Consider the following 14,245-nt stretch of genomic DNA (forward strand, 5'->3'; position numbering starts at 1 on the left):
GTATTCTGCTACGAGACAGTACAGTAGCTCTTTTGTGTGCTGTCTCCCTTGTGCACAAGTAATAAATGGGGTTTCTACATATTAATGATGCCTTGGTGTGATTAATCTCCGACAACACCACTGAACACGCCAGATGCCAGCCGGCATGGAATATTCCAGCTATTGTTTCAGGTATGTACAATAATGGAAGGGCATTTGAAGAGATCACTGACACTTCAATTACTCGAATTGAATCTGGAAAGCTGATAGCAGCCATGAACCCTCTGAACTGAATTAGCCAATCTTAACTCAAGTATGAGCAGGGTTCCCACAACTGCCTTCAGCACCCTTGGGTGCAGGAAATAAAAAACACTGACAGTTTACTTTGGATTATTTTCCAAAGATTCTGCTAGCAAGTATCTGTGACTGAGTGTTTCGTGAGGATGGGTTCGGTCATGGATATGATGCCCAATTGGTCAAATATCCTGCCCGAAATTCACCATTGCCTTACTTTGTGACAATTTGGAGGGAGCGCAATGCCAGCCAGACTGTACCATCAAAGGATTCAAGATACCAGAATGAGTGAGTGAGTGAGAAAATATAATTTGGTAGATGTTAGGCTTGCCAACATCACTTGGAATACTGCAATCGCCAATAACAGCACAAAATGCATCACTGAATTAGGTTCAGCTTTAATATCAACTGGGATGTATCTCAATCCACTAAATCTCATTTCAGACAGGGGCAACACCACAGGCATGGTTTCACATGATTCAATGACTACCCTGTTGCAACAAAATTTGCTCCCCTACAGAGGAGTGGGGGAAATTGAGATCAAAGCAGAACACTTTTTCCCATCCTGGGGCTATTTTGAGCAGCTGAAACATAAAAGACTGTTCACAAAAATGAGGCTACATGGAATTGGGAGGCAATCTATTTACTTGGATAAGGAATTGCTTAGAAGATAAAAGTCAGAGAGTGGGGATAATGGATATGTACTTAAATTGGCAGGATGTGACAAATGGTGTAGGGTGTTTTTACCCCTCATCAAAGATCAAACTGTCTCCAATTTGGTACACTGGTATTTTGTTAAGTTTTACAGAGGGTTAGAACCTATAAGTGCTTTATATGAAGCTTACAGTACAGAACGAGAATCACATCGGCCATGTCACACTGGGTAGATTTCATGCCAATTTAGTCGGTGGTTAGAAGGAAGCTTCCATCCTATCTGGGGTCTCTCTGTCAGTTTGTTGGCCCAACCCTGCCTTGGACATCCTCTGTTCATTGTTCATTTTCTCTAGCCTGCCTGATGCTGCCTCTGTCTGGATCTAGCTCCTCTTCTCAGGTGGCTGCTGCTGCCTGGTTCTTCTCCAGGGTCGGTCCTTGCTCCTGTTCTGGAGGCCTATAGGTTAACTCTGCAACTGGCCTCTCTTTTAGACCATTTTGAGGGCAGGTATAAGAGTTGATGAAGATAGAAGAGTTGATACAGACATCTACCCTATTGGCGTCTTTCCGAAGGGTGTTATGGCCAATGAGGTGTTGAGTATCTTCCAGACAAAGGAAGAACATTCAGGCCACCTCGTATTTTCCACTTTACAGGGTCAGTGTGAGGGATGTAGTGGGGTACAGTTTGAGTGATGCTTAAGATGCCATACCCCTTTGGCTGACTAATCATTGACCTACAATACTGAAATGCAGCTGTTTCCCAATATATCTCATTGTGTTTCACTCAAGGCTCAAGTGAGCAACTTTGAGCCCATTATCTCACATCCCTGGTGTGGAGTCAGACCTGTCATCTCACATATTTAACTTGTTCTCAGGCTAATAGGTCTAAAAATTCTATTGTCAGCTGAGAGATTTCCTTAACTTATGATAACATATGGATAAATTGTTGGTGTGCCAGTAGTTACTGATACATTAGCAATTTCACATTTTGTTCATTGCATTAAGAGCAGAATGCTTCCTGTAACCAACAGTTTTGAAAAGCTTGACAGGTTTTAGGTTATTTTGTGCCAACTCCCCATCCCTGCCTTGTCCAGTTTAGTTATTGTGTACATGTTTTTAGTTACTATATACATGTTTGTTTAATAACAAAAAAGTGATCGTATAAAGATAAAAAATGATTCATATCAAAAATACATTCGGTACGATGAATGCTCATGAAAGTCATTTGACTTTCTCAACATGGTTTTGGCCAGAGCAGTTACATACATAAAATCTACAACCATCGTGAGCTGAAGAATTTCTTCAGTGTGAGGAAATATGACACCAAGGGTGAATTAATACATTAAGGCCTATATCTCACTAGTGTGATTTGTTTCTCATATAATTAATTTCATCATCCAGCCTTGTGTTGTCTTGTTCAATCAGGTAGAACTGCTTCAGGAGGTATTCTAGCATGCCACTAGCTCCTTGACGTTTTCACACAATGGGAAATGTAGTACACAAAACAGGCCATGGAGTTATGCAACTCAGCATTAAGGGTGTAATTTATGCTCATGTTTATCTGTGTGTGCGTTTAAGCATTGAGCAAGACACGCTGATTCATGGTAGTGGTTAGGTGTGGTCTAAAGCAGAAATTGGAGCTGGTAAAGGGGCAGGTCTTGGTGTCCCCATGGAGCACGGTGGTGGTGCTGGCTGTTGTGATGATAGTGTGGGCTGAATATGCATCTAGGCCGCAGGTCCTGATGTCTTCCAGTGTCCAGTTGATTAGCAATGCGGAGATTTGTGGGCCAATCACTGAGAGCATGGAGATGAATTTGGAGACAGCTGGGGGCAGCATCAGGTGATACTGGGACAGGTGCTGGTGCCATATTTAAAGGGCAGTCGAGATGAATATAATGGGGACCTACTGAGTGACTGCCTGACTGACTGGTAAGCTAAGAAGTTTCAGGAAATCTGCAGTCAGAATGGCAGAAGGAAGACACGGACAGCAAGGGCAAGGTGGCAGGTCCTCATCCCAAGGAACTGCAAGAGTCTGACCTGTCTGTACAAGTAAGCCTGGATGGAGATTGCAGAGGAGATAAGCAGCCATAAGACCCCTACAAATCTGGATTCTGTGGCGCAAGTGCATCAATGATCATAATCAGTTCTCGAAGGTGAGTGCTCCATTCCTCTTTTCCTATTTGGCCTTGCACATGGTAGCAAAGACTGTGTTTGATGGAGATGGATTGACCACCCAGCAGGTGACAATGGCATCAGGCAGCAGCACGTCCTGTCAGAGGCATGGCTGCATCTCAGTGCGAGGTGACCATCTGCTGTTGCTGACCTCCACTAGGTCCCTTGAGAGTGGCTGCATGTAGGAGGCATTTGTGTGCTCCCAGCAAACAACCAACTAATCACCCCTTTCATAATCACTGCACTGGTTGCCATCAATTCATGTCTTCCCGCTCACCAGAAAGCTGATAAGGCCACTTACCAGCCAGCAATCAGAAATGATCAAGACTGAAAATTGGAGCAAAAGCATAGTATGTATTTACTTCCATGTTAACCTGTGAAGAGATAGGCCCAGTCACTGAGGAAAGGGGTAGCATGTGAGTTATTGACTTGGTAGGAGATGGCTGAGAAGTGGAAGATGCAGAGTTGCCAATTCCACATACCCCTTCATCATCATTCCTCTCATGGCCCAACCACACTTCACTGCTTCCATTGTATGGGAGAAGCCTTTACTGAAAATCAGCTGCTAGAGTATCTATCATCCTGTTTGAAGTGGTGAGCAGACTCTACAAACACTTGCTCAAGGCCAGATGTCCTCATGTGATTGTTGCATTTGAAGTTCCATGCAACATGTCAAGCTAACTAGACAAAAAAACACTATTGTAAGGCTCTGCAACATCAAACCTACCCACGTTTAAGGTGGACTCCTACATTGGCTTTTTACATGTGACTATCACTTTGTAAGTATGAAGGGTAAAATTTAATGACAGGGACAACTGTGCACAGTCCACATTGGAGGGCTCAGCCATGCCCATGCTCTGCTGAGCAGGAAACAGATTCTGTTAACTAGGAGCAAACGAGGAAAAGGAGAATCATCGAGGAGCAGTAGAGAATGCGCCACGTACCGCTAGGCTTTCTAAGCACAATGAGTATGATTGCAGAGAGAATTGTGAGTTCTAAGGTTCTGGCATCATAGATGATCCAAAATAGGCAGTCGAGAGCTCTCAAGTGATTGTGAGGTAGTTTATTAAGGTTATCAAGAAGTAACAGTTTAGATATGATGCATAAGCTAGATAGATAGAGAAAGAATGCAACCCATGGCAGGTGAGAATAGTTTACTGATCCCGTAGGACAACCGAACAAATGGCGCAGAGCATGTTAATCTCTATAGCTTGTGGTGGAAACATTCTGCTCAGTAGCTAAAATGTTCGGAAGCTCTTTCCCCAGTCTCCCTCCATCTTTCCCCAGTCTCCCTCCATCTTTCCCAAGTCTCCCTCCATCTTCTCCATCTTTCCCCAGTCTCCCTCCATCTTCTCCATCTTTCCCCAGTCTCCCTCCATCTTCTCCATCTTTCCCCAGTCTCCCTCCATCTTCTCCATCTTTCCCCAGTCTCCCTCCATCTTCTCCATCTTTCCCCAGTCTCCCTCCATCTTCTCCATCTTTCCCCAGTCTCCCTCCATCTTCTCCATCTTTCCCCAGTCTCCCTCCATCTTCTCCATCTTTCCCCAGTCTCCCTCCATCTTCTCCATCTTTCCCCAGTCTCCCTCCATCTTCTCCATCTTTCCCCAGTCTCCCTCCATCTTCTCCATCTTTCCCCAGTCTCCCTCCATCTTCTCCATCTTTCCCCAGTCTCCCTCCATCTTCTCCATCACCCCTCCCCAGTCTCCCTCCATCTTCTCCATCACCCCTCCCCAGTCTCATTCCATCTTCTCTGGCATTCCTCCATCTTTTCCAATCTCTCTCTCTCTTTTCCATCTTCCCCCCACCCCCGGTCTCCCTCCATCTTCTTGATCTTCCCTGGTCTCCCTCCCTCTTCTCCATCTTCCCCTGTTTTCCCCCATCTTCTCTGGTATCCCTCCTTTGTATCCATCTTCCTCAGTCTCCCTCCATCTTCTCCATCATACCCCCGCAGATTCGTCTGTCTTCCTTTGTCTTCCTCCATCTTCTCCGGTCTCTCTCCCTCTTCTCCATATTTTCCCCTGTCTCCCTCCCTCTTCTCGATCTTCCCTGGTCTCCCTCCCTCTTCTCCATCTTCCTCTGTCCCCCTCCCTCTTCTCCATCTTCCTCTGTCCCCCTCCCTCTTCTCCATCTTCCTCTGTCCCCCTCCCTCTTCTCCATCTTCCTCTGTCCCCCTCCCTCTTCTCCATCTTCCTCTGTCCCCCTCCATCTTCTCCATCTTCCTCTGTCCCCCTCCCTCTTCTCCATCTTCCTCTGTCCCCCTCCATCGTCTCCATCTTCCTCTGTCCCCCTCCATCTTCTCCATCTTCCTCTGTCCCCCTCCATCTTCTCCATCTTCCTCTGTCCCCGTCTATCTTCTCCATCTTCCCTGGTCTCCCTCCATCTAAAGGAACTAGCTGCCTGATTAGGGCTGTCCCTGCCGCAGCACCCATGAACATATTTGATTTCTTGGGGTTGGTTGTTTGCCCTATGTCAATCACTTGTCTGAATATCTATGTCCAATGACAGCAGGACAGGTACCCAAGGTGTCGGGGTGGGAGGTGGGGTCACCTCTGCCTTGTCTATCACTTTAGCTTGAGGTCATCTTTTAATTAAAGTCATGCTGGAATCCCTTTATTAGACTTATTAGACCATTGTATGGATAAGAGGAACAAGACACCATCCTAGCAACTAATTCTTTATTTCTGAAGGCTCTTTATGTGTTTTGAAATGTAGGGGAACAGTTCCACCTTAAAGTGGATAGGATCAGGAAAAGTACTTGCCGAAATTGAGAGAAAAGAAACAGTCTTCTGCCAAATGGCCTCATAACTGTGCTTGCTAATTCTGTGAGAATTCCGTCATCATCTAAAATATTCTTACAGAATGGAACAGTCCAAATAGTAGAAATGTGTTCAAAAGACAACTTGAAATGACTGATGGAGGAGTAAAACTTGAGGTTAACCAGAAAGTGTGGGTTGTATGGGCTATAGGAGACCATTGTATTTTCAACAAATTTACACCTATGTTTCAAACTATTTAATCCTGGGGACAACTTAGCTGGCCTCAGCAAGCTGCAGAACGAACATTGCCCTTGGAACAAAAGGACATTGCTAAACCTTTTGGCTTTATCAAACACCGATAATTATACTGTTTCAGCAGCTACTATGCCCTTACACAGCCAAGTGATCTTTTTCTGTTAGTAAACTGGAGCTGTGATTACACTATGTTACACTAGCAGCGCTTTTTCCTGCAGAGACACTTCAGTTCTTTGCTTCATTCTTTGGTTTCAGTTTCAATTCACATACAGAGAATCATTTGGTGATTCATTGCAAGGAAATATAACTGAGCTGAAAAACAACACAAGTACACAGGTTCCTTGATCGACTCACTGAAGCTGAATTGAAGCTGAGAAAGGAATTGAACACATTTTTCATTCGATCAGCATTATGAGGTAAAGATCATTGGAATTTCTTTAGTCTTGAAATGTTTTCAGGAATTATAGCGTACCTTACAAAGCAGTTCAAACACATAGGTCTGAATTTTTAGGGCAGAGGGTGGGTGTGGTCGATGGGCCCGGGATCGGCTGGGGATTGGACCGCCGAGTCATGATTTAATGCTGGCTGGCCAATTAATGGCCAGGCAGAGTGAAGCATGCGCTGAGAAACTCAGCGTTGTTGGGGTGGGGGGCGCTTCCGACTTTTGTGCGTGCCCGCTGACCGAAATACCGCGCTCGCCTGCCGTCAGCTTGCGCAATTTCACGACAGATCGGGTTGGGTGCATGCCCACCAGCCGAGCATAAAATTCTGTCCATAGACCTGGGATTTTGGTTCTTTGTTCTGGGGATGTGGCCAGCATTTATTCCCCAGCTCCAGTTGCCCTGAGAGTGTTGCAGTGAAGCTGCCTTTGTGAACTGCACAGTCCTTCTCATGTAGTTATACCCACAGTGCTGCTAAGGAAGGGTTTACAGGATTTTGACCTGGCAAAAACGAAGGAACGATGATATAGTTTCAAGTCAGGATGGTGTGTGGCTTGGAAGGGAATGTGCCGTGTTCTGCATCTGCTGCCCTTGCCCTTCTAGGTGGTAGAGGTTGCAGATTTTGGCTGTCAAAGGAGCTTTTGGTGAGTTGCTGCAGTGCATTTTGTAGATGGTATACACTGCTGCTACTGTGCATTGGTGGTTGAGGGAGTGGATGCTTAAGGTGGTGGAGGGGGGCAATCATGCAGACTGCTTTTGTCCTGTACGGTGCACCTTGAATGTTTTTGGAGTCGCACTCATTCACTTGCCATCCGGCAAGTGAAGAGGATTCCATCACACTCCTGATTTATGCCTTTTAGAAGGCGGACAGGATTTGGGGAGTGAGGAGGTGAGTTACACACCCCAGCCTCTGACCTGCTCCAGGAGCCACAGTATTTATATGGCTGCTTCAGTTCAGTTTCTGGTCAATCTCCAGGATATCGATAGCAGGGGATCCAGTGAGGTAACGTAATTGATTATCAAGGGAAGATAATTAGAGTCTCCCTTGTTGGAGACGTTCATTGCCTGGCACTTGTGTGGCATGGATGCTACTTGCCACTTATCAGCTCAAGCCTGAACGTTGCCTAAGTCATTCTGCATGTGGGCACAGACTGCTTCAGTATCTGAAGAGGTGCTGAGCCCATATCCTGAGGCATTAAGAGTATACTGCTGCAGCAAGACTGCTGAATGTCAGATGACATGAGGCAAACTGATCTGATAAAGTTTAGGTAGTAATTCAATAAAAATAACAATTTGTTTCCATTTGGCTTTTGTTGAACATTCAAGGTTAAATTTAATTTTTATAATCGCATCCAATAAACATCCTCAGGCTATATGTCGACTTTCAAGAAGCTAAGTTGTGTTCCATCATAATCTATAAAGGGTTTACTAATGTAAAATGGTGACTTTCAGTATTTACATATGTATAAACTAAAGCAATCAGAACTATAAATCAAAGGGAGAGTACAGCATGAACTGGGATGGACAGTATCACAGCATCTTTACAGTGCAGAAGGAGGCCATTTGGCCCATCGAGTCTGCACTGGCTCTCTGAAAGAGCATTCCACGTTGTTCCTCTCCCCTTCCTTATCCCTGTAATCTTGCACATTCTCTCTCTTCAGATAGCAATCTAATTCCCTTTTGAATACCTTGATCAAACCTGCCTCCACTCCACCTTTCAGGAAATTTGTCCCAGACTCCAACTACCCTCTGGTTGAAAACACCTTTCACCACATCACATGTGATGAAGTTAATGTAGAATGGAGCGCAGCAGAAGAGTTCCAGCTTAAAGTGAGTTGGAGAAGGAAAAGTATTTGCTGAAATTGAGATTGAGTGTGGGGAAGATGAAAGCTCACATAAACAGGGGTGGTGTGTGGAGGTGGGTGGATGGAAGACAGATGTAATAGTTTGAGCTGATCTACACTGAAATGAAAGGCAAAGGTCAAGAAGCCACCATGAACTGGGAGTGGGAGTAAGAAAGACAGCAAGGATTGAGGGGGGAAGGGAGAAGAGTGGCAACATGAACAAGAGGCAGTTGGAGTACAGAATAAGCTGGGATGGCTGGGGGCAGAAGTGAGTCTATGGGAATTGAACAGGAAGGAAGCAAGAAAGAAATTGTATCAATGTAACACCTTATCACACTTCACAGGAATATCCCAAAGCATCTCACGATCAGTGAATTATTTGAAATGCAGTCACTGTTGTTTTGTGGGAAAACGTGACAGATCAGATTGCATGATAACAACTTGCATTTATTTGGTACCTTTAATGTAGTAAAATGTCCCAAGTCGCTTCACATGAATGTGATCAGACAAAAATGAATACATAGGAAAAGAAGGAAATACCTAGAAGGGTGACAAAAAAACTTAGTCATAAGAGGTAGTTTTTAAGGAGAAGTACTTTTTAACAAAGGAGTTCTGAAATTTTCAGCCTCTCAGCTGAAGCCAGTCACGAGGTTAAATGGAGGGTGGACACAAGGTCAGAGTGAGATGAATGCCAAGCTCTCACAAGATTATAAAACTGAAGGAAAAAGGGGTGAGAACATGAAGAGCCTTGAGCACCGGGATGACAGCTTTATATTTGTGATCTGCTTGGACCTTAGCTAATGTAAGTCAGTGAGACCTAGGGTTACAGGTGATGGGCATTGGTTGTGAGGCACTTGATGCATGGAGCAAAATTTTGGATGAATTGAAGTTTATGAAGCATAGAGGATGGAAAACAGGTCAGGAAATCTTTGAGGTAATTGAGTCTTGTGAATGAGGATTTCAGTAGAAGATGGGCTGAGGCATTGGCGGTTCAGGTGATGTTAGAGATGGATGGAGATGGTCTTTGTGATGGAGCGGTTCTGAGCTCATAAGCTCAATTCCCAAATGTTTCCAAAAATAGCAACAATAGAACAATCACCAATCTGTTTTTGGTGCTGTTGGCTGAGGGGGGAATGTTAGAAGTACAACTTTCTGCTTTGCATCAAATAGTGCCATTGAATCTTTAATGCCAGCTGAACCACTAGAACAGGCAGATGTTGCCTTGGTTTAACACCTGAAGAATGGTATGATGGAAGATTTCCAGCAGGATAAGAATTGAACATGGGGCTACCATCCCCGCACCCCGTGCCACAACTCCTTCCCTCAAACCCCCCCAGCCCCATGGCTAAAAGTCAGGAGGAGCCCACCCCAGATACTTCCTGCTGCCCTCCATCAGTTTAACACTGGGAGCATAGTTAATTATCTTAAGGTGAGACTTTCAGACTTAACTTGGGAGGAGGCCCCACCTTAGAGAGCAGTTGGCCCATTGGCAGTCCAGCAGCTTTGTGGACTCAGTAGGTTTGAGTGGTGGCCACTGCTGGGACTCCAGGCAGTCTTGGAGAGGAGGGGCCTGTAGAAGAGAATCAGAAGGAGGTGTACTGGTCAAACCTAACGGTCAGATTGAATACTTCAGCCAGTGCTCCTCTTCATCTCATCGGGAATGGATGTTGTTGAGATGTTACTTTGCATTTGGTGAGAAAATTAAATGGCTACCACAGAATCACAGAATTGTTAAGTGTAGAAGGAGGCCATCCTGCCCATCATGTCTGCACCAGCTCTCTGAGTGTTTTAATTTAGTGCCGATCTCCTGCCTTTTCCCTGTAACCCTACACATTGTTTCCACTGAAATGAAAACCAGGTGGTATACTGGTCAGCAGTAAGGAGACAAGTGTCATGAAGTAAGTTTCTTTTATTTTGCTGGGAAGTTTGCTGAGATAATTATTGTGCGACCAGAAGTTTCATGATCACTGAGCCCGGGAGTCAGGAGCAGCCCTCGGATGAAAAAAACAGGATTGGAGAGGGTAAGGAACGGTTCAGTTAGTCTGAGATGGATTTTGATGAATTATGTTCTCTTGCAGTAATGCACAGAAGGATTCGTTGAAAGTGAAGCTCGATCAGCTTGAATGTCACTTCACTTGGGGGCCACAGAAAGAAAACATTGACTTGGATGATATGAAGCAAAGATTAGAAGATTCAATACAGACGAATGTGAAACACCAAGCTAGGCCTCACAACCAACTCGCTTTTGTAAACTGTCTGCAAGGAAACTATGAAAAGGCCATTCAAAACCTGCAGGAAGCTGAAAGATTTCTGAGGGAGAATCATGAAGATGAATTTGACAAAAGAAGCATCATCACCCATGGAAACTATGCCTGGGTATATTACCACATGGGACAACTGACAGAGGCTCAATCCTACCTCGACAAGCTGGAGGAGATCTGTAAACAATTTCCTGATGCCTCTCAGTATACAGCAATGATTCCAGAAGTATATGGAGAGAAGGGTTGGGCACTACTGAAATCTGCTGGCAAATACTATGAAGAGGCAATGGAATGTTTTAAAAAGGCTCTGGAGAAAGATCTGGATAACATTGATTGCAATGTTGGCTATGCGATTGTCCTATATCGCCTTGAAGCATTTTCTGGTACCCCAGAGAATCGTGAACCCAATAAATCAATAAAACAGTTGAGACGTGTGCTGGAGCTTGATCCAGATCATGCTGAAGTCAAGATGCTGTTGGCTCTAAAATTACAAGAGTCCAATAAAATAGTGGAAGCACTCAAATTAGTTGAACAAGCATTGCAGAAGTCCCCTGATCTTCCACATGTGCTTCGTTATGCAGCAAAATTTTACAGAAACGAAGGAGATGTGGAAAAAGCCGTGGAGGTGCTGAAGAAAGGATTAAAAATTACTCCACACTCTACGTTCTTAAACCATCAAATAGGTCTGTGTTACAGAAAGGCCCTAATGTCACTGATCAAAACTCCACGCAGCAAAAAGCCTCAACAGAAAGCTGAATTGATCGAACTATGCAAATTTTATTTTAAAAAGGCATTTGAGCCTCGTCCATTAACGTTTATTAGGGCACATCTGGATTTTGCAGGAATCTGTGCATTAAATGGAGAATATCCGAGCGCAGAGGAAATCTACAATAAGCTACTGAAATTGGAAGATATTCGTCCAGAAAATAAGCAGGCAATACGTTTACAGGTTGGATTATTTGAACTGCATCAGAAAAAATCAGAATCAAATGCCATCACCCACTTTCTAGAGGGGATGAAAGTCAATTATGACTCAACAGAAAGGGAAAAGTGCCGTGATAACTTGAAGAAGATAGCAGAAAGACAACTTCGCAGGAATCCAAGAAACAGCAAAGCCCATGGTGTTCTTGGCTTCCTGCATCAGCTGGATGGGAGGAAGCACAAGGCTATTGAATACTTTGAAATGGCCTCAGACTTGGATCCTGGCAATGAAGAATATTTAAGTGCTCTTTGTGAATTACGCCTTTCCATCTAGGTCAACAATGTCTTTCCCAACTAAAATTAAGCTGAAGGATAAATTACTCTCTAATCTATAGACAGCTTCTACTGATACCCACTTCACTTATATTCTGCTTAGATTTTTTTTTAATTGAGCATGTTATGCATGTGTGTATAATTTTCAAATAATCTCACTGTAATTATTTTAAATCGCTGTGCTTCTTCAGGAATATTAACCACACTGGTGAACTAACCAAATAGCATTTGTTTCTGACTCCCAAGAGTTTTTCCTGTATGTGAAAAGAAGTGTGTATGGGGGTAGGTTGTTGGGGGAGGAGGCTAAGTGATGTAAAAATAAGTTAAAATGGGCTAAAGAGAATAAAACACAATAGCTGCAGGTATTGATTTTCTAAGCAGAGCTTTCAATTGTAACTGTATAATCAGAAATTGAAAGTTACAATAACTAATAAAATGAAACCATGGCTGAGATTTTATTTGTGTGGTTGATCTGTATGAATGCCGATAGTTAGGTTGGTACAGAATATGGTGGGGATACAATCTACAAGATAATCTCTGACAGTCGATAATGTTTACAGCCACCTCTCAATATTTGGTGAATAACATTTCACAACTTTCATCTTGGCCAATATAGAGTAACTTGTGCACAAACTGCAAAGCTCATTTTATGGAGATTGCTGGCTAAAGGGAGACTCAATAGGAGAGGAAAGCTGTTAGAAATAGAAATAGGTGAAAATTAATTATATTTTATCATTATAGACACAGGTTTTACCAACGGAAATCATATGTGTCAATGATACTTGTTTCCTGGAACCTAAGCAACAAAACACAACTTATATATTTGTCTCTTTGGCAAATTTTTAAAGACAATGTAAAATTAATTGAAACTTTTGATTCCTCCCAGTAACAGATTCCCTGCTGATGATGAGAAACAGGTTTTAAAATATAGAATAATCATCAATCCCCAAATGGGAAACAGAGAGGAATTTGTAATAAATTTGAACAAATGTTCCTTCATTTTTAGTCAAAATATTAAAAGAAAATCCAATCACTGCATTCGTAATGGAACCCAAAATACTTCAAAGTGCATCAAGTAGATTGCCAAAAAAAAATCAATTCTCATCCATCCTAGAAACTGTGCCAGGCTATTTTTTTGACAGTTTTGGTAGCTTTGACTAGTTCTCTAAGTTTGGAAAGTACCCAGTTGTCTGTTGAAGGACAGCATTCGACATTGGTGTGGTGTCCCACACAGTTAAATACCCTGCTACAGTCACTGCTCTCCAAATAAATAATGGGAACCTGAGTGAGATGCTGGAGGGTAACCTGTGCCCTTGGGATTGTAACCCATCAGGGAGCTAGTCAACACCCCTAAGGAGGGGAGGGCTCCTCATTAAACAGCAGAGCAAAATATTAAGGAACAATAAACTTTCAGGTTGCGAATTGATTCCAGGTCCCAGGGTGTATTTCGTGGTACTGGACAGGCACCAAATCCACCTCTAAACACAGAAATGATCAGCGAGATGTTCTGGAAAATTACACATTCATATATTTGCACAAAAGTGCAGAGCAACAGTTGAAGTGACAACCACAATGTGATACGATTATTGAACTCAGTAGGTTATGTATGGTTGACAGGGTGGAGTGATTTAACTGGAGGAAGGAGTTATGTAATCAATTCTATCTCTTTTTCTTACCCTTTCAGTTGCTCTCTTTATCTTTGCTTCTCTATGTTTCTTTTTCTCTTGGCTCTTTTCTCTCTCTCTCTTTCACTTGCCTTATTATCTAAAAGCGAGAGAAAAAGAAAATAGAAGCTGGTGTAGGCGGGGCTGGGGGTGGGGAAGGTGTTTGTCTTGGTGGGCAGCAGGAACCAGGGTTGTATGAAAAACAGAATTACCTGGAAAAACTCAGCAGGTCTGGCAGCATCGGCGGAGAAGAAGAGTTGACGTTTCGAGTCCTCATGACCCTTGAGAATGGCCGGCCGCTCCCGACAGCTGCCAGTCCAATGAGAGGGGCGGCAGCTCAGCAAAGGTAGGCGAGGAGAATCTTTCAAAACATTACAGGGCAGAATGAGGGAGGGGGAATCCCTCTGGGGAGATCAGTAGGACTACGGGGGTTCCCACTTGCCCACAGCCCCATCTTAGTTGCAGCAAATCTTCCTCCTCGCACTTTCGCTGATCGCCATTTAACAGGCCGTGGCCTCCAACGAGATGTCGATGGTATCTTTAAACGGCCCCGAATTGGACTTTTTCAGATATGAATTGGTTGCCTGTCTTCCTGGGGTGGGCAGCCTGTTCACTTCTGGTGCTGCCGTCAGTAAAATGCCCCAATGGTGGGACCGCCTCAGCGACCCGATCCGA

General features: G+C 43.8%; 1 protein-coding gene across 1 annotated transcript; it reads left to right on the plus strand.

Moving 5' to 3' along the window:
- The first annotated feature begins 6,367 nt into the window (after nt 1–6,367).
- LOC121289840 (interferon-induced protein with tetratricopeptide repeats 5-like) lies at nt 6,368–12,359 on the plus strand. The gene is made up of 2 exons (XM_041209731.1): nt 6,368–6,523; nt 10,470–12,359. The coding sequence occupies exons 1-2, from the start codon at nt 6,519–6,521 to the stop codon at nt 11,905–11,907; spliced, it is 1,443 nt and encodes a 480-aa protein (XP_041065665.1). The 5' UTR covers nt 6,368–6,518; the 3' UTR covers nt 11,908–12,359.
- Nucleotides 12,360–14,245: the final 1,886 nt, after the last annotated feature.

This window comes from Carcharodon carcharias, chromosome 17 (genome assembly GCF_017639515.1).
Source record: "Carcharodon carcharias isolate sCarCar2 chromosome 17, sCarCar2.pri, whole genome shotgun sequence".
Taxonomy (NCBI): domain Eukaryota; kingdom Metazoa; phylum Chordata; class Chondrichthyes; order Lamniformes; family Lamnidae; genus Carcharodon; species Carcharodon carcharias.